Raw genomic sequence first — 18746 nt, forward strand, 5'->3', positions numbered from 1 at the left:
AGTTATGTGACAAGCTGGATAGACACCCGAAAGGCCCAATCAGAGCGAGCCAATCTCACCATACTCTTTGATAAGTATGTGCCATACTGCCTGGAACAAGTGCGCTGCAACCTGAAAACCATCACTCCCATACCAGAAAACAGCATGGTGCAGGTGATAACCCACAATATGAGTCTTAATTACTGTGTCACAAACTTTTACATTCTTTCTTCTCGTTGTTATTCAACCAGCTTTTACATATTATCAAAATCTTTTCCTGTATATTGTTAAATCGGGTGCTGTATTTCTGTTTGGCTCAATCAGACACTGTGCTCCTTGTTGGACTGCCTGCTGACTGAGGAAAACACTCCAGCTGACTCTCCCCGGGAACTCTATGAAATCTACTTTGTCTTTGCCTGTGTCTGGGCCTTTGGCGGGGCTCTCTTCCAGGATCATGTGTGTTCACTTAAAGAACTTCCTTGCATGACTTTCATCTCCCTATAATTAGATAATCCATGTTTTTATGTACATTACTTGTTTCAGCTGAATGACCACCGTGCTGAATTCAGCCGCTGGTGGTCTAAAGAGATGCGAGCAGTGAAGTTTCCGTCCCAGGGCACCGTCTTTGACTATTTCATAGACTCTGAGACGAAAAAGTTTACGCCCTGGAGTGAGAAGATGATTCTGTTTGAGCTGGAACCTGATGTACCTTTACAGGTAAGTACTTATGATCTGTGTAATTGTGTGCATTAACCAGATTTTGGAGCAGCCCTATAGTCAGGTCATGTGATGTCTGTTTCAGACGGTGCTGGTCCACACCCCAGAGACAATTTGTCTGACCTACTTTATGGACCTGCTCCTCCAGAGAGGTAAACCCATCATGTTGGTGGGAAATGCAGGAGTGGGTAAGACCATTCTGGTTTCTGATAAAGTCGCCAAGCTGAAGGAGGACTACATGGTGGCTAAAGTTCCCTTCAACTACTACACCACATCAGCAATGCTGCAACGTAAGGATCACAGGAATGAGAACAAATATTCTTGGGATTTCAGTGCTTAAGAAAAATAAATACTGATTCTCGAAACTTTTGTATGTTGTGATAGAGAGGAAAAGTTAATTATATATTTTGTTGATGTCCAAATTGTCATGGAGGCTGTTTCTTCTACATTATTAGTAGATACTTTTCATTTAGTAATTTTCTGTTGTTTTCTTTTGTTCATTGTTTGGACCTCAGGTGTCCTAGAGAAGCCCCTGGAGAAGAAAGCAGGTCGTAAATTTGCTCCTCCCACTGCGAAGAAACTCATCTACTTCATAGATGACCTCAACATGCCCGAGGTTGACGTTTATGGGACCGTCCAGCCGCACACACTCATACGCCAGCACCTTGACTACAACCACTGGTAAGACTGTGACACGCTCTATGTACAATAATACACCTCCATTCTGTGTGTTAAATCATGCACTAAATACAGGTTTTACAGAATTGAATGCTTCAGTGGAATTTTAAAAAAGTGAAACTTTTCAGGTATGACAGACAACGGCTGTTACTGAAGGAAATACATAACTGCCAGTATATCACCTGTATGAACCCAACAGCTGGAAGCTTCTCCATTAACCCCAGACTACAGGTACGTACCTGAATGCACACAGGTACATACATGACTCAACATGATACCAAAATACTGTTTTATTTCCAGTAAAATAACTTTCCATCATCATGACTTCCATTATAATGGTAACTTTATTATATTTCTGAACAAACTCAGTTAAAACATTTCAAGTTATAGAGTTCAGAAATAAAAAAGGGGGGGAAACACTGAAGTGAATCCAAATGTTTATTATCCCTAAAAAAACCATCAAATTCATGAAATAAGCTCATTAAAAGTCAGATTTCAGAGGCAGTTCTCAGACTTTAATTGGTGAAGTGAGTCTCAGCCACAGACTCCAGATGGTAAATAATTCTTAAAATCTCCCTGTTTCCATTCCAGAGACATTTCTCAGTGTTTGCTGTTCATTTCCCTGGTGCTGATGCATTAGCCACCATCTTCTCCAGCATCCTGTCAGCTCATTTCCTTCAGGGAGGATTCAGCTATGGCGTCTCTCGCTCAGTCGGAACTCTCATACAGGTCCATCTTTACAGTACACACTCTCATGTCAAAGGAGACTTACAATGTTTTTTAATTTTTTTGTTTCCTCTTGTGTGTTGTATAGGTTGTATGTGTTGGTAAAAGTTTTGAAAAGTGAAAAAGACCAAAATCTACAGTAAAGCAACAGAAAACACTGCTCCTGCAGGTCCTGAAGCTCCTCGCCAGTAGTACAGTCGATACCTCCAGGGGATACTGCTATATTTGCATAATGCGTGTATTGCAGCTATTACTAGCACGGCCCCTAACAATGCCATTGAGAGTCAGAGCGGAGGCTAACATTTCTTACACATGCTGAAAATGGCTGACCAATCACAACAGAGAGGGCCTGCTGACCAATCAGAGCAGACTGGGCTTTATCAGGAGGGGGCCTTAAAGAGACAGGAGCTCCAACCAAGTGTTTCAGACAATGGACACTTTCAGGAAATTTATGTATTTTCTGAACATGTGAATCTTTTCAAGTAATAACCCATATTATAAACCTGAATATGACCATAATACATATTCTTTAAAACCTGATTACACTTATTGAGTCTATGCATGCAACACTGGTCTCTCAATTTGTCAACCACGCATCCATGACATTGCCCATCTGTTTGTCTAAGCCAGTATCTATCCAACCATTTCTGCACCTCTCCCTCTTTGGTCTTTGCTCATCCAGGCAGCTATTTGCCTGCACCAGAAAATCAGTCAGAACTTCCTGCCTACAGCCATACGCTTCCACTACATTTTTAACCTGCGAGACCTCTCCAACATCTTCCAGGTAACACATGCATGGTCATATATATATATAACTAAACTACATTTTCCTGAATGTGGGAAATAAACTTCACTATAAGTTGTCTGCAACATCATCACAGGATATTTATGTGACCTGGTGTGTAGGGCATCCTGTTTGCCCTGCCGGAGAGCATCCGTTACCCCATGGACCTGGTTCACCTGTGGCTCCATGAGAGCTCCAGGGTCTACTCTGACAAACTGATGGAGGAAAAGGACGTGGAACTCTTCAATAAAATCCTGCTGGACACCGGCAAGAGATATTTTGAGGTAAAGTACAGTCACATCTTAATCCTTAAAACGTTTAATAGTTAACAATGGTAGGCAATGTCCTTTTATGTCCAAATAAAATGTATGTCCTTTTTACTTTTGTGGCAGATTCAAGAAATGTTAAAAATACAAATGATATTTCTTGGTCATGACTGGAGCTTGTCAGAGATCAGCTCAGAATAGATGGTCTTAACTGTGGCATGTTCAAGATTTCCCGGCTTTTATTTCCAGGGAATCGATGAGTCCTTCTTTATCCACCAGCCTTTGGTTTACTGTCATTTTTCCCAGGGAGTGGGAGAACCTCGCTATCACCAGGTAGACACATTCATTCACACACAAGCCAGTCAGTTTGTACTTCAGGTTGACTCTTTTCAAGCATCCGTTTATTCCTTAATAATGTGCTAATAAAAAAATGAGTGAATTTAATTGTTTTTGACTTAAATCAATTTATTATGTGGATTATCTGTAGCTCACATATTCAAAGACCGTATGGCACAAATTTGGCTGTCATATCTAATCTGCTGAGAAATAAATGAGGATGAATGCACCGTCATTAGCAAACTAAATACCTTTCGTTTCTTTACGGGGTTTGAATTAAAAGTTGATTGACTCAAGTCTTGATAAGAAACTAATTGTATTATGTACCTGGAAGTAACTGCATCGTGACTTGGACCCTGCTGCTGAGAGTTGAGTTCATTTGTTTATTTTCTCATCCTGTCAGGCTGCGGACTGGGAGAAACTCCAGAAGACACTGGCTGATGCTCTGGAGCATTACAATGAGCTGCATGCTGTCATGGACCTGGTTCTGTTTGAAGAAGCTATCCAGCATGTGTAAGACACAGAAACACGTATGCAGTAAAACATGCTAACACTCACAAGGGTGGATTTACACTGATGAGCACATATACAGTATAAAACCACAGACCACACACGCTGTAAACTCTGTTCTATGTGTCCAGGTGTCGTATCAGTCGTATCCTGGAGGCCCCCTATGGTAACGCCCTACTGGTGGGGGTGGGGGGCAGCGGGAAGCAGAGTCTCTGTCGGCTGGCTGCCTTCCTCAGCATGCTGGAGGTTTTCCAGATCACTCTGCGTAAAGGCTACGGCATCAATGACCTTAAGGTAAATTTACATTTACACAAGCATGAACGACAGATACAAAATGTCATTGCACTCCTCAGTATAGCTGTAGCATTGTTCTACTTTGTAATTTCACTTTTCCTAATTTATTTAGTGACATATGTTTGTCTTTGTCTCTTTTCTGCACCCCTCACATCCAGAGTGATATCGCAGCTTTATATATGAAGGTGGGGGTGAAGAACATAGGGACAGTGTTCCTTCACACAGATGCCCAGATTCCAGATGAACGCTTCCTGGTGCTCATCAACGACATGCTGGCCTCAGGTTTGGTTAAACATGAGTTTCTTATCCCTCTATAAAGAAAGGTTTTCTGCTTCTGTGTCAAAAAGAAGGGGGACATTTTATTCTAGGGAAAATCAAATACACTTTATGTTTGATTTTCAGTCAAAGCCTCTCTGAACATGAATTCAGCAACAGTTCAAAGAGTGAAAAATTTCATCAGCTAAATTTAATTTCTGTTATCTGTTTGAATGGAGAGCAGAGAGGGCACATTTCTTACCGACTGATGACATAGACGAGGAGCTGGTGAAAGATCAGACTTCTACTCTTGCAATGAATAATATTATATTTCATTGATAAGATGGCATTGGAAACTGATTTTAATACAAGTTTGTTGTGTGTGATAATTTTTTGTATTAGCAGCAAAATTAATTGCTTTAAATGCCATCAACAAGGGAGGAAATATTACTGCATTATATAAATAGGAAGAAACACATATCTGAGTCTGTATTGTTTGTGTTATTTCAGGAGATATTCCAGATCTGTTTAGTGATGAAGATGTGGATGTTATTGTAACATCCATCCGCATGGAGCTCAGAGGACTGGGACTCATAGACTCAAGAGATAACTGCTGGAGCTTCTTTATTGAGAGGATACGAAGACAGCTCAAGGTCTAAAAAAATCATGATATTATAACTGTAATATTAGGTATATAAGTGCAGTGGTTGGCACCTTCACAGACAAAAGGTTCTTGGTTCGAATCTTGGTTCGGCCAGGGTCTTTCTGTGTGGAGTTTGCATGTTCTTGCCGTGTCTGTGTGGGTTTTCTCTGTGTACTATAGTTTCCTTATACACTCCAAAGACACGCAGGTTGGGGTTAAGTTATTGGAGACTTTGAATGTGAGCATAAGGGTTAGTTGTCTTTGTATGTATGACCTGTCCAGGGTATATTCTGCTTCTTACCCAATGTATACTTGGATTGGGATTTTTAAGAAGTATGCTAACATGTTAGTCATGGTATCAAATTATATTAAACTGGATTTATTTTAACATATTTTACCACATCACCGTCTCTGTCCTCCAGGTTGTCCTGTGTTTCTCTCCAGTCGGATTCACGTTGCGGACACGTGCACGAAAGTTTCCAGCTCTGGTGAATTGTACAGCGATAGACTGGTTCCACCCGTGGCCTCAACACGCCTTGCAGTCTGTCAGCTCCACTTTCATAGAGAAGATACCTGGACTAGAGGTAACAACACATTTACACACACACTAATTTTCTCAGCTGCTTCCTCTCCTCTTTTATAAAGTTGTATTTCAAATGGTGGAAACATAATGTGGAAAATGATGCCAGTCATATCCATAAAAATGAACAAACATTTATACGGCACAGGTGAAATATTAAAAGATTTGTCAACTTAATTAAGTTTACTATCACAATGTGATAACTTTGGCTATTGGCTGCCAGCATTATAAACCCATGAATCTTTGTGTGTTCATCCAACATAGCCAAATGTGAGGGCCTCTATCGGTGAGTTCATCTCTTATGCCCACACCAGTGTCAATGAGGTGAGTTATTGCGAAGCACCCAAGGTGATAACCATGTGATAACCTCTCTGACATCATCTCTCAGTGTCCTGTTTAACTGCACCATCCAGGTGAGTGTCAAGTACCAGCAGAACGAGAAGCACTTCAACTACACCACCCCGAAGAGTTTCCTAGAGTTTATGAAGCTGTACGGTAATCTGCTGGGGAAGAAACGCACAGAGCTGACACAGAAGATGGAGAGATTAGAGAACGGCCTACAGAAACTGGAGTCTACTGCCTCACAGGTCAGAGTCTATGTGCTGGGATGCCCGAATGCATCCAGAGTAGGAGTTAGTTAGCCCACCCTACAAAGTCCTATACTTATCCTCGTTGCAGGTGGAGGATTTGAAAGCCAAGTTAGCAGTGCAGGAGGTGGAGCTGTGGCAGAGGAACACGGATATCGAAGCTCTCATTGCTAAGATAGGACAACAGACAGACAAGCTGAACCAAGAGAGGGCCGTGGCTGATGCTGAGGAGCAAAGGGTGAGAATGTGTGTTTTTATTAGGCTTCTCAAGCACCAAATGACAAAGGGGACTTTATTTAAAAAATTACAGCATGTTTTGGGATTCATTTCTTATTATTTCCTCCAAGAAAGGCATGACAGAGTATTAGGGCCATGTTGAAAACAAAATCGGACATTTTGAGAATTCAGTCGTAATATTACAAGTATAAAGTCACAATATCAGAAGAATAAAGTTGTAAAACTATGAGAAAAATGGTTTATTATAATTCATGAGAACAAAGACAAAAACATTTATAAGAAATAAGCAGCAAGAAGAACCTGTGCTTTTTGGAGTTCCACTTCTGGATCAAAAACCTTAAACCAATCTCATTGTGAAAGTATGAAATCTTTTCAAATATCACACAGATATAACCAATGATAACCTCGCAGTCAACCATGAGCAAACGTTTCCTCCTCCACTAAAGTGGCAATTTCCTGTGTGGTTCTTCCTTTGGGAAAAGACTGTTTCTTTTCAAAGTCCTTCTACTAAAGATGGGCTACTGATGTGCCAAAAGATTAAATATTTAATTTATTTGTGAGACCTATACTAAATTACACCTTAACAAGATTCTCCACATTACTCATTTTAACCCAGGAGATAAACTGATCTTCTTATATTCCCCTCTAACATGCAGCCCAAAATTATGACTTTTTAGTTTTTCTTCAACATGGCCCTAATACTCCATCTTACCGAGGACATATGGATGAGGGGTTATAACCAAAAAATATTAAACCAAACTTGGCAATTCATTGAAAGCACATATTACTTTTTGTAATTGTTCAGGTGGCAGCGATTCAAGCTAAAGTGACCAAACAGCAACAGGAGACTGAGGACGACCTGACCAAGGCAGAACCCGCCCTACAGGCAGCTAATGCTGCCCTCAATACATTAAACAGGGTAAAGCACTCTAACAAAACGTAAACACATGGACCTCAATCCTTTCACCACAATTGATTTATTTTATTATATTCAATCGATTTTGTATGAGCCTATTGCAAATAGAGCAAATAAACAAAGACAATCATGTTACAAGTTCCATTCTAGTCCCCCAAATTAAATTGTGTGTGTGTGTGTGTCATCCAGTTAAATCTGACAGAGCTGAGGACGTTCCCCAACCCTCCAGGTATTGTCACCAACGTCTCGGCAGCTGTTCTGGTGCTTCTGTCTCCCCAAGGCAGAATCCCCAAAGATCGCAGCTGGAAGGCATCCAAGATGGTTATGAGCAAGGTGATATTTTACTGCGACATCTCAGAGTGTTTCTCAGATTAATGGCCCGCTACCACAAGCCAAAAAGTCCATCACAAATAAATTCCCTGAACTGCAGGTTGCACATTTAAAATAATTTATGAGCAATTCTTCATCTCTTGTCTGCGCTAAGAATTCAATATTTATGTTTATTGTATTTTCATAGATAGATTGTAGTGGTGCTCCTCTTTTCATAATTTACCTATTTCACAATCAGTCGGAGTTATATGTTTTATATTTTTATGTTTAGAGTGCTGCTGCTTTCTGGGCCCAGACAAATTAAAAAGGATCCCTAATGCCAGTGAAGCACTTTCCTGGTTAAAGAAAGTTCATATAAGGTTCAGAGTTTTAATTTGCACAGCTGCATACCATATTGGCAACTGTCATATATTTTTATGTATATATGACAGTTGCATTATGGTGTGCAGCTGTAATAGAAACTTTGATAGGACACATGTAATCCACACGCACACCAATGCACACAAATATCCAGGTGGACGACTTCCTGCAGGCTCTGGTGAACTTTGACAAAGAGCACATCCCCGAGGCTACGGTGAAGTGTGTCAGAGACGACTACCTCAGTGACCCGGAGTTCAACCCTGAGTTTGTCCGACAGAAATCCTCAGCTGCTGCTGGGCTCTGTGCCTGGGTGATCAACATCATTCGCTTCCATGAGGTACTCACATTTACACCAGCTGTCACACACATTCAGTGTCATCCAGTATTTCCCACATAATTAGGTTTAACTTGTGGTGGTAGCTGACCCAGGAGGAGGGGGCTTTCTTTACCTGGTCTGTGCTTGTAGAATATCCTCTGCATCTTCTAAAGTCATATCAGAGAGCATCTCTCTCTCTCTCTCTGTATTGTCAGTCCACCCTTCTCACAGGAGGGGTAGAGCAACTTGTGCACCAGGTAATCAATATCACCGTTGTTCCTTCGGATGAAAATATTAATAAAGAAAATCAATAAAAAATAATAAAGTATATATATTGTATATATTTTGGCGGTCGATAATATACTTGGGCAGACTACCCAAGTTAAGTCTATGTGTGGGAAACACAATCACCCAAGCGCTCTGTAATATAACTGCTTTATGTTCAAGTTGTTTCATTTGCTTTTTTCTGTTTCCCAAACTATCATGTTTCCCTGGATAGATTTTTGTAAGTACAACTTTCCCTGCTGTCTTTGTTGTAGAATTTTAAATATCAAGTATTTTTATAATATTTTGCAAACGTGGTGATGAAGTTGAATTCTCATCTTTGATCTTGTTTAATAAATGTTTTAGTACTAATGTTGATGCCATTGACGATGTCAGGTTATACTGTATCTCCTCTCAGAGGCATGTATGTGTGTGTGTGTGTGTGTGTCTTCAGGTCTTCTGTGAGGTAGAGATGAAGAGGATGTGTTTGTCTCAGGCCAACACTGATCTTGCGGAGGCTGCTGAGAAATTACAAGCCATCAGAAAAAAACTGACTGTAAGTCTCCTCAAATATTCTTCTTTTCTTTGTCTTTAAATCATTGTTTTCTTTCTTCATTTCCTTCTTTACATGGTTCCCACTGACTCTGCATACTGGATTGTCTTGTTGCAGTGGGCCAGTAGATTGTCGCTAAACACACCACCATCTACACAGCACTTTCTCTACAACTCTAATTCATCCTGAACCACCAGTAGTTTGATTTGGTTGACTCCCTTCCCATGTTGATTCAAGACAAATAGTGATTTCACATATGAACTCTGGAAAATATCAGCAGATTCATACAGCACACAGCCACAGAATGTTGGTTGAGGCGAGGAGTGGTGTGCAGGAGACCAGCGCCATTCAGTGGTGCTGCAGGGGAGAGGATAGAAATGTCAACAAGAATCCTTGAATTTACCTTTTTTATTCACACATCGCCTCAGACATCACCCAGACCTTTAGACAAGTGAGCAAGTCGAGTAAAGTTGGTTTAATGTTCAATTCATCTGACTCTGACACGTGCCTTCATGCACACAGCTTCTCCTGCTAATCTCTTGACATTTTCAGGTTTGCAAGTGCACGTGTGAAAGCATCTAAAGGTTATAATAAATAGAGCATCAAATGCCTCGAGTCCACATATTTTGATGTTCCTCCGTCTCTCAGGAGCTGGACAGTAGCCTGGAAATTCTGACAACAGCATTTGAGAAAGCCACATCAGAGAAACTGCGCTTTCAGGAGGAGGTCAACCACACCAACAAGACAATAGAGCTCGCCAATCGTCTGGTCAAAGGGCTCGAGGTGAGAGCAGCAGAGACCATGAGGAGATCACATTTGATATTTAGGTTATATTGTGCACTGTTCTGTACTATATTTATTTGTCTTATGCTTTACAATATTGAAGTATATTGGCAATAAGGGGGTGCTCCCTGTGTGTGTGTGTTTTTCAGAGTGAGAATGTGCGCTGGGCCCACTCAGTGGCTCAGTACCATGAACAGGAAGAGACACTGTGTGGGGACGTCCTCCTCACTGCAGCTTTCATCTCTTATGCCGGTTCTTTCTCCAAGAAGTACAGACTAGAGCTGCTGGACAACCTGTGGATGCCATTTCTGCGCAGCCAGAAGGTCACAAGCTATAAATCAGTTGATAACAACTACCCTGAAAAAATATTCAATTTCCCCTGAAAGTTTCTTTTTAAAGATTTATGATTATGGCCTTCCATTTGGTTAGTCATTCGTTTTCCTGACACTTTTCCCTCCATCCACGTACCCTCAGTTGATTGCCGATAAAATCAGAGACCCTGTCCTAAATTATATGGTCACAAGTGGTCAGTTTTGAGTTCAGGTCTGAACCCACCCAAATGTGTTCTGAATGCATCCTGCGATCCGATCACAAGAACAACTCTGGGAGGTGGTCTGCGACATATGCAACCACATTCACTGCTCAACTGACGTCCTCTGACCTGTGACAGTTCCACGATGAATCAAACACTATTTTACACTTCTCTGTGTCTATTCGTTGATTGGTTTGTGGCCACCCCCAAAATATTTAACACAGAACACCACATGTTAACTTGATTTCTCTCTATCTACCTCTCTCTTGCTAGCTCTCACCGACACAAGGCGTCGCACACAAACATCGTCACTGGACACATCTGTAAACTCAGACCGGTTAAAAGCATCATAGTTTGATTTTAATACAAAATGTGTGAACAGACGAACTTAGCGCTGTTCCCTTGAACAGGGCCATTGATTCTTATTTTGCTCATGTCTTTATCCTTTCTCCATCAGATGCCCATCCCCATGACAGATGGATTAGATCCAGTATCAATGCTGACTGATGATGCAACAGTGGCCCAGTGGAACAATGAAGGCTTACCAGGAGACAAGAATTCCACTCAGAACGCGACCATCCTCACCAACTGTGAGAAGTTGTCCCCCACAGGCAACATAAACAGTGCAGAGCTGTGTTCTCTTTAATACACGTGTAAATCTTGTTTGGCTCATGTGTGTGTTGCCTCAGGCGAGCGCTGGCCTCTCCTCATCGACCCTCAGCTGCAGGGCATTAAGTGGATCAAGAGTCGCTATGGCAGCAGTCTCAAGGTCATCAGCCTCGGGCAGAGAGGGTGAGTGTTTTCTCTTAGTGTGACCATGCTCAGGTGGTCATCATGGCTTTCAAAATGGACCTCCTCAATATCTGAAGTGCTGCCATACTCTACTAATGACACGAGTTGTTTGCCTGGTGCTGTTATTTTCACTGTGTGTGAAAGCTGACATTTTTAATATTCATATGTTCATTTTGAATGATGCAGTTATGTAGACGTGATAGAACAGGCTGTAGTGGCAGGTGACACCGTCCTCATCGAGAACATAGAGGAGACGGTCGATCCTGTTTTTGACCCTCTGCTGGGACGACACACAATCAAGAAGGGCAGGTAAAACACCAACACATGTGAGCATCTCTACACAACAACACAACCATGTGTTCCTCTTACATCTCTGCATCTTTCTCCCCTGCCCCGTCTTTACTTCCCTTTCCATCACTCTCCATCACAGTTGTATAAAGGTCGGGGACAAGGAGTGTTTCTTCCACCCGGGCTTCAGACTGATCCTGCACACTAAACTGGCCAATCCTCACTACAAGCCAGAGATCCAAGCCCAAACCACCCTTATTAATTTTACTGTGACCAGGGATGGACTGGAAGACCAGCTCCTGGCCCAGGTTGTAAATCAAGAGAGACCTGACCTCGAGCACCTCAAGGTGGGATAAAGTGGGCTCCTCCTTCCCTTCATTTTATGGACACGCGGTTTCCTTTTTAACATGGCAGTTCAGGCAGGGCCCTTTCTGCATGTTCTCTCTGTGTTTCCAGGAGTTCTGGCTTCCTCCTGGCCTGGAGAGATTCTAAATTGATCTTTGGTGTGAATGTGAGAATGAATGGTTGTTTGTATACATATTATACACTGGGGACATGTTCACTGTGTACCATGGATGGAGGGTTCACCTTTTTTAAAACATAATGCCCTTTGACTTGTATACTAGTAATTATCTTTGTTTCTTATTGAACTGTATAAATATGTCAGCAATAAATAGATTAAGATAGATAGATACATTTAATTTATGTTTTTAATGATATATTTGTACAATCTGTCTGTAGAGTGAACTGACCAAGCAGCAGAACATGTTTAAGATTGAGCTGAAGCTTCTGGAGGATGAGCTGCTGACAAGGTTATCTGCTGCCGAGAGTAACTTCCTGGGCGACAACGTCCTGGTCGAGAAGCTCGAGACGACTAAGCACACTGCTGCTGAGATTGAGATGAAGGTAACGGAGGGTGGAGGTATCAATATGTGTTACAGTTAATTATGGCATGTCAGAGTAACTTCTTTATTCTCCAACATGTTCCTTCCTCAGCCAAGTTTTATCTCTTCTCATTTCTTCCATTCCATCCCTTGTTCTCAGGTCCTGGAAGCTAAAGTGAATGAGGTGAAGATAAATGAAGCTCGAGAACACTACCGTCCTGTTGCTGTCAGAGCGTCTCTTCTCTACTTCATCATGAACGATCTCAACAAGATAAACCCCATGTACCAGTTCAGCCTTAAGGTAATCAGAAGGGAAAGTTCAGAGCTGGCAGTTTGGATTAGAAAGATCATTTACTCTCTGCAGTTGAAATTCTTTCTAACACTGCATAAATATCACAGATGTGTTAATGCCTCTGTGCCAATGACAGTTCGTGGCCAGAGGCATTATGTTGTCAGTTTGTCCATCCATCTCATTCTTGTGAACACGATATCTCAAGAACGGCTTGAGGTAATGTCTTCAAATGCACAAATGCTCAGTTTGACTCCAGCATGAACTGATTGGATTTTGGTTATCAAATGTCAAAGTTCACGGTTGTGTGTGACCTCACAAAGCACATTTTTGCCTTGTGAACGAGATTTCTCAGGAAGGCCTTGAGGGGATGCTTTCACATTTGGCACAAACATTCACTTGGACTCACGATTTGCTGATTTGGGTGGTTTAATGTCAAAAGTCACAGTGAACCCAGTAAAGCATGTAGACTGAAACTGAAACTGCTGGTTGTCAGAGGCATAACACCACAGGGTGGTGATTCAAGTTCACTGTTATGTCACTAAATACATAATTAGGATAACATGCGATAATCTCTGCATAACAAATGATGAAAAATGTTTAACTTAGCATGAAATCTGTGATCTTGTATTCTTACAGTGATCATAATCATCTACAAACATTTCACCAAAACACACCATTCCTTTTGTTGTCAGGCCTTTAACGTGGTTTTCCACAAAGCGGTTGGGATGGCAGAGGCCTGTGTGGATGTGAAGAGCAGAGTCCACACACTCATCGACTGTGTAACCTACTCCACCTTCAACTACATCAGCAGGGGACTGTTTGAGAGGGACAAGCTGACATTCACCGCACAGCTAGCCTTCCAGGTGAGAGTGTGTGTGTGCGTGCACGTGTCAGTGTTGGAGGGAGTGTGTGTTTTGTCCTTGACTGTGTTCTCCCTCTTTCAGTTGCTCCTGATGAGTAAGGAGATAGACGTGCGAGAGCTCGACTTCCTGCTACGTTTTAACATCGACCTCAATTACATCAGCCCCCTGGACTTTCTGTCCAACTCGGCATGGAGCGCCATCAAGGTGCAAGCACACACGTCTTATTTCATTGGCTCACAGAAATAAATTACACCATAAATCATTGTTTGCTTTCCCTTTCATTGCCCAGGTGATGAGTTTCACTGATGAGTTCCGTGGTCTGGACCGGGACATCGAGGGCTCTCCTAAGCGCTGGAAGAAATTGGTGGAGTCTGAGTGTCCAGAGAAAGAGAAGTTCCCTCAGGAGTGGAAGGGGAAAAGCTCCCTGCAGAAGCTCATCATGATGAGAGCTCTGAGACCTGACCGTATGACCTATGCTCTCAGGTGCAGAGGATTGTTGTCTTTTCCCACCCACAATGTTTATTGTCCTTTAGTTCCACTTTTCTGTCACTCTTCAGTAAACCCAGGCTTTTTCTAATCTTTGTGTCATCAAACTCTAGGAACTTTGTGGAGGAGAAGCTCAGTGTTAAATACACAGAGGGCAGGAAGACAGAGTTTGCAAAGTCCTTCAGAGAAAGTGGTCCAGCTTCACCTGTGTTCTTCATCCTCTCTCCTGGAGTAGACCCACTTAAAGATGTGGAATCACTGGGTACAAAACATGCACAGACTGCATGCACCCAATACTTCACATACACGCAATGATCATTGTTATACAATGCAGTGACAGTAGCAGTTTAAAATTGCCTCTAAATAAATGCTTATATCATAAAATGTTGTAAAATACATAAAAAAGAAAATTAAGATATAAAGCATATTGGAAAAGTGAATATTATTTGGAAAGATAAAAGATATTTTTCACAGTAAATATAATTGCAACAGAGCAAGTCCTTGCTTCCTGAGGTTAGTGTGTTTTTTTCCATCTGTGTTGTGATTTAAAAAAAAATCATCCTTGTGTGTTGTCAGGAAGGAAGCTGGGTTTCACTATCGACCTTGGGAAACTTCATAACGTGTCCTTGGGTCAGGGCCAGGAAGCTGTGGCAGAGGTTGCCATGGAGAAGGCTGCCAAGGAGGGCCACTGGGTTATACTGCAGGTTTGGATGCAAGAGGATGGATTTCCTATTAATTCTTGATAAAAATTATATTTTATAAAATGCCAATACATTCAGTTGTGAATAAACAGAATTAAAATTAATTATTCAATAGTTCATGAATGAAATTTTTTTTTTATAAGTGATATTGAATTTTTATCTTGGGTTTCCATTCCATTTGCTTTCAGAACATCCACCTGGTCGGTCGCTGGCTGGGTTCACTTGAGAAGCTCCTGGAGCGCTGCTGTGCGGACAGTCATCCTGACTACAGAGTGTTTATGAGCGCAGAGCCAGCACCAACACCTCAGGAACACATTATCCCACAGGTAGAGATACAGTGCACATGCACCCTAACCCTAATAACATAATCATATAATGAAGGTCCGCTCCATGGTGTCTTTACTGCTACTATGATGATTACAGTTCTGCACTTTTACAGTGGCAATAATTACAGATCTTAAATTTTTTTTCTCAGGGCATTCTAGAAAACGCAATCAAGATCACCAATGAACCTCCGACGGGCATGCATGCCAATTTGCATTCTGCTCTGGATAACTTTGACCAGGTCAGCTTTAAGTGACTGCTCCTACTCAACAGTTTACACTGTAACACAGAGTCAACACTCTAATTCATTTATTGGCCCCTCTCTAGGACATCCTGGACCAGTGCAGCCGTGAGCAGGAGTTTAAGACCATTCTCTTCTCTCTGTGCTACTTTCACGCCTGTGTGGCAGAGAGAAGGAAGTTTGGTCCTCAGGGCTGGAACAGAAAGTATCCATTCAACACTGGAGACCTGACGATATCAGTAAACGTCCTCTACAACTACCTGGAGGCGAACACACAGGTAGGACGTCTTGTTGGGGTAAGATGGTGTTTAAGTAGGAGAAAGAGAACATGTAAGTGAAGGTTTAGGGTGTGCAGTGAATAGTGTGTCACAACATGATTAAAAGATTTTACTGACAGGGATTTTTTATACTGACTATGATGATGCAGGTGCCATGGGAGGACCTGAGGTATCTGTTTGGGGAGATCATGTACGGAGGACACATCACTGATGACTGGGACAGACGTCTGTGCAGAACATACCTGGAGGAATACATGCAGCCCAACCAGGTCTGTGAAAAGGCTCAAGTTCACAAGACAACCAAATGTGACCTGGCTCTGGTGCAAATATGGCCACTTGCCTTAACTGTGTTTTCTAGAGAGTGGGCAGTTTGAGTTGAGAATCAGCTCCAGTTAGGAGCAGTTTTGCCAGTTTTTGAGCCAGAGAATGCAAATACAAGCTGAGGAGGGTCTTGCAACCAGCAATGCCACATTTAGACTACCAAGCAATTTTGGCTGCCTGGGTTGGACTTTTTTATGTTTTTAACTGTGTTAGAGATCTGATGCTAACAAAGTTTTTTTTTTGTTTTCCATCTACCAGTTTGATCGGAAGCTTGCTTTGGGTCCTGGGTTTGTCGTCCCCTCCAACCTGGACTATCAGGTGACTGGAAACAGATCAAGTCTGAGGAAACTTAACTCATAACTGGTGTGAAGTGAGCTCAGTCAGCTGTCCCTGGATAGATAAAAGTTAAGAGTTTAGCTTCCACAAGGGCAGCGCATTCACCAAATATCTCTGGAATCTCAAGTGGAATTCTGGTATTTTCCAACCTGGACCCTATGTCCATAAATGCAGGCGTGTAAATTAATGGTACATACTCAACTTTTGGAATCAGCCCAGTTGATTGACTTTGATAGCATCAGTGACACAGCGTCAAAGGCTAGAATGTGAACAACTCGAGCAACTGCAACAGTCTATGAAATGTCCACTGTTTTTTTTAACCAATAAAAGACACAATTTGTTTATCTGGGTCTTTGCCAAGACTCAACATGACGCATGTCTCACTCCATGTTAAGACTCTCAAGTCTAATGAGACTTGGGTTGATACATTTTCCTTGTGAAAAAGTGGTGGAAATGTATCCATTATCCTCAATTCATTTCCAGGGCTACCATGACTTCATAGATGAGATGCTGCCCCATGAGAGCCCAGTGCATTATGGGTTGCATCCCAACGCAGAAATTGAGTTCCTGACAGTGACATCAGACAATCTTTTTCACACTCTGCTGGAGCTGCAGTCTCCTGATGCTGTGATGGGGGAGGGAAACTCCCAGACGCTGGAGGAGAAGGTTGGATTGGATTTGTTTGTTTTTTCTTGACTGTAATTAAGTTTTATTAGACGCCTCGGCTCTAGGCCTCTTTTCAAGCCCAGTAAACACATACAGATACTGGTATATGTTTTATTACTTCAAATTCTTTTTTAACACCATAGCAGATTTCAATTTCAGCAAATCTAACAACTTAACCCACCTTTAGGTGAAAACTATTTTAGACGAGGTTCTGGAAAAGTTACCAGAAGACTACAATATGTCCGACATCACCTCTAAAACCGCTGAGCGGTCCCCGTACATCCTGGTCTGCTTCCAGGAGTGTGAGCGCATGAACATGCTCATCTCTGAGATACGACGCTCACTCAAGGAGCTCGACTTAGGACTCAAGGTTTGTCTACACAGTATTTATATTTATTTAATAATATATTTATGTTTCAAGAATTCCTAAAACCATAAGCTTTGTGTGCACTTTGACAATTAAAACTTTTTACATCATCATTTAAGATTTCTGTCATGTGATTACATGCAGCCACACAAAAGCTGCAGGACATTTACTGTGTTTAAATTCAGTAATTTGCAGGCTCCACAAACTTTTCTAAGTTGGGGAGGTTTTCTTTGCAGTTTTTTTAAGCTGTTTTTTAGTCTTGAAATGCCATACAGTGCAGATATATTCACATCACACTAATTCTATGTGGTTAATTAATTCATGATGATTAATAGATTTTGATTCATTGCTGCAGTAGATGTAGCACTTGCTGGTGTTTTCATGATGATAGAACAGGGACATGTGTCTTCCTAAGGGTGAACTGGCGATCTCCTCTGAGATGGAGAAGCTGCAGACGGCCTTGTTCTTTGACAATGTCCCCGATACCTGGACCAAACTTGCTTACCCCTCCATCTACAGCCTGGCTATATGGTGTGTCTATGTGTGTGAATATTGTTTTGAGTTATATAATTGTAATACTGCTGAGGATGTGATTTATTGTTGTAATGTTTTGTGCATAAGGAGTTAATTCTGTGGAGTCCAATTGGGCATAGTAATGTAAATATTGAGGATGTATCTACTGCATGCATTCTAATGCCATGTGTGTGTGTGTGTGTGTGTGTGTGTCAGGTACAATGACGTACTGCAGCGTTGTAAAGAACTGGACACTTGGACTCAGGATCTGTCTCTGCCCAGTGTAGTCTGGTTGTCTGGACTTTTCAACCCTCAGTCTTTTCTTACAGGTAAACACATATTTGTGCACACGGAAAGAAAAAGAGACCATGGACTAATACTGTACTTGTATGCACATGCACCTGAGCACATGTATCTGCATTATCTGCAGGTTCTTCTGTTTCTCCTCCTTTTTTGCTTTTTCTTCCTGTAAGTTCTCAAACACATCATATAATCTCAATGTTTATTTCCTTCATATCACAGTTTTAGGTCTTTTATTTTTGAAGATGGAGCTAATTTATTCTCTGTCCTCTCTTCCTGTTTTTCAGCTGTGATGCAGTCTCTGGCGCGTAAGAACGAGTGGCCCCTGGATAAAGTGAACCTGACAGTGGACGTGACCAAGAAGTTTAAGGAAGAGTTTAACCAGCCTGCCAGAGAGGGCGCATACGTGTACGGGCTTTACATGGAAGGTAGACAACTGTCTTGGATT

At 41.7% G+C, this 18746-nt stretch overlaps 1 protein-coding gene across 1 annotated transcript in view; it reads left to right on the forward strand.

The window, feature by feature from the left end:
• The window catches only part of dnah9l (dynein, axonemal, heavy polypeptide 9 like), a 36818-nt gene that overhangs the window by 17644 nt on the left and 428 nt on the right, over window positions 1-18746 (forward strand). The window contains exons 45-89 of the mRNA XM_069510736.1: window positions 3-153; window positions 304-435; window positions 523-696; window positions 782-986; window positions 1212-1377; window positions 1503-1605; window positions 1966-2103; window positions 2783-2884; window positions 3007-3168; window positions 3400-3483; window positions 3890-3999; window positions 4128-4290; window positions 4449-4572; window positions 5056-5198; window positions 5611-5772; window positions 6033-6092; window positions 6182-6355; window positions 6447-6593; window positions 7398-7511; window positions 7698-7841; window positions 8353-8535; window positions 9233-9334; window positions 9980-10114; window positions 10264-10437; window positions 11104-11236; window positions 11336-11438; window positions 11625-11747; window positions 11869-12073; window positions 12468-12632; window positions 12771-12911; window positions 13595-13765; window positions 13847-13969; window positions 14055-14248; window positions 14365-14513; window positions 14828-14955; window positions 15141-15278; window positions 15428-15517; window positions 15604-15795; window positions 15945-16064; window positions 16375-16434; window positions 16936-17118; window positions 17306-17488; window positions 17901-18016; window positions 18215-18327; window positions 18586-18726. Of these exons, the coding sequence (XP_069366837.1) occupies window positions 3-153; window positions 304-435; window positions 523-696; window positions 782-986; window positions 1212-1377; window positions 1503-1605; window positions 1966-2103; window positions 2783-2884; window positions 3007-3168; window positions 3400-3483; window positions 3890-3999; window positions 4128-4290; window positions 4449-4572; window positions 5056-5198; window positions 5611-5772; window positions 6033-6092; window positions 6182-6355; window positions 6447-6593; window positions 7398-7511; window positions 7698-7841; window positions 8353-8535; window positions 9233-9334; window positions 9980-10114; window positions 10264-10437; window positions 11104-11236; window positions 11336-11438; window positions 11625-11747; window positions 11869-12073; window positions 12468-12632; window positions 12771-12911; window positions 13595-13765; window positions 13847-13969; window positions 14055-14248; window positions 14365-14513; window positions 14828-14955; window positions 15141-15278; window positions 15428-15517; window positions 15604-15795; window positions 15945-16064; window positions 16375-16434; window positions 16936-17118; window positions 17306-17488; window positions 17901-18016; window positions 18215-18327; window positions 18586-18726 (6323 nt within the window). The remainder of the gene's footprint in view (window positions 1-2; window positions 154-303; window positions 436-522; window positions 697-781; window positions 987-1211; window positions 1378-1502; window positions 1606-1965; window positions 2104-2782; window positions 2885-3006; window positions 3169-3399; window positions 3484-3889; window positions 4000-4127; window positions 4291-4448; window positions 4573-5055; window positions 5199-5610; window positions 5773-6032; window positions 6093-6181; window positions 6356-6446; window positions 6594-7397; window positions 7512-7697; window positions 7842-8352; window positions 8536-9232; window positions 9335-9979; window positions 10115-10263; window positions 10438-11103; window positions 11237-11335; window positions 11439-11624; window positions 11748-11868; window positions 12074-12467; window positions 12633-12770; window positions 12912-13594; window positions 13766-13846; window positions 13970-14054; window positions 14249-14364; window positions 14514-14827; window positions 14956-15140; window positions 15279-15427; window positions 15518-15603; window positions 15796-15944; window positions 16065-16374; window positions 16435-16935; window positions 17119-17305; window positions 17489-17900; window positions 18017-18214; window positions 18328-18585; window positions 18727-18746) is intronic.

This window comes from Paralichthys olivaceus, chromosome 16, assembly GCF_024713975.1.
Source record: "Paralichthys olivaceus isolate ysfri-2021 chromosome 16, ASM2471397v2, whole genome shotgun sequence".
Taxonomy (NCBI): Eukaryota; Metazoa; Chordata; class Actinopteri; order Pleuronectiformes; family Paralichthyidae; genus Paralichthys; species Paralichthys olivaceus.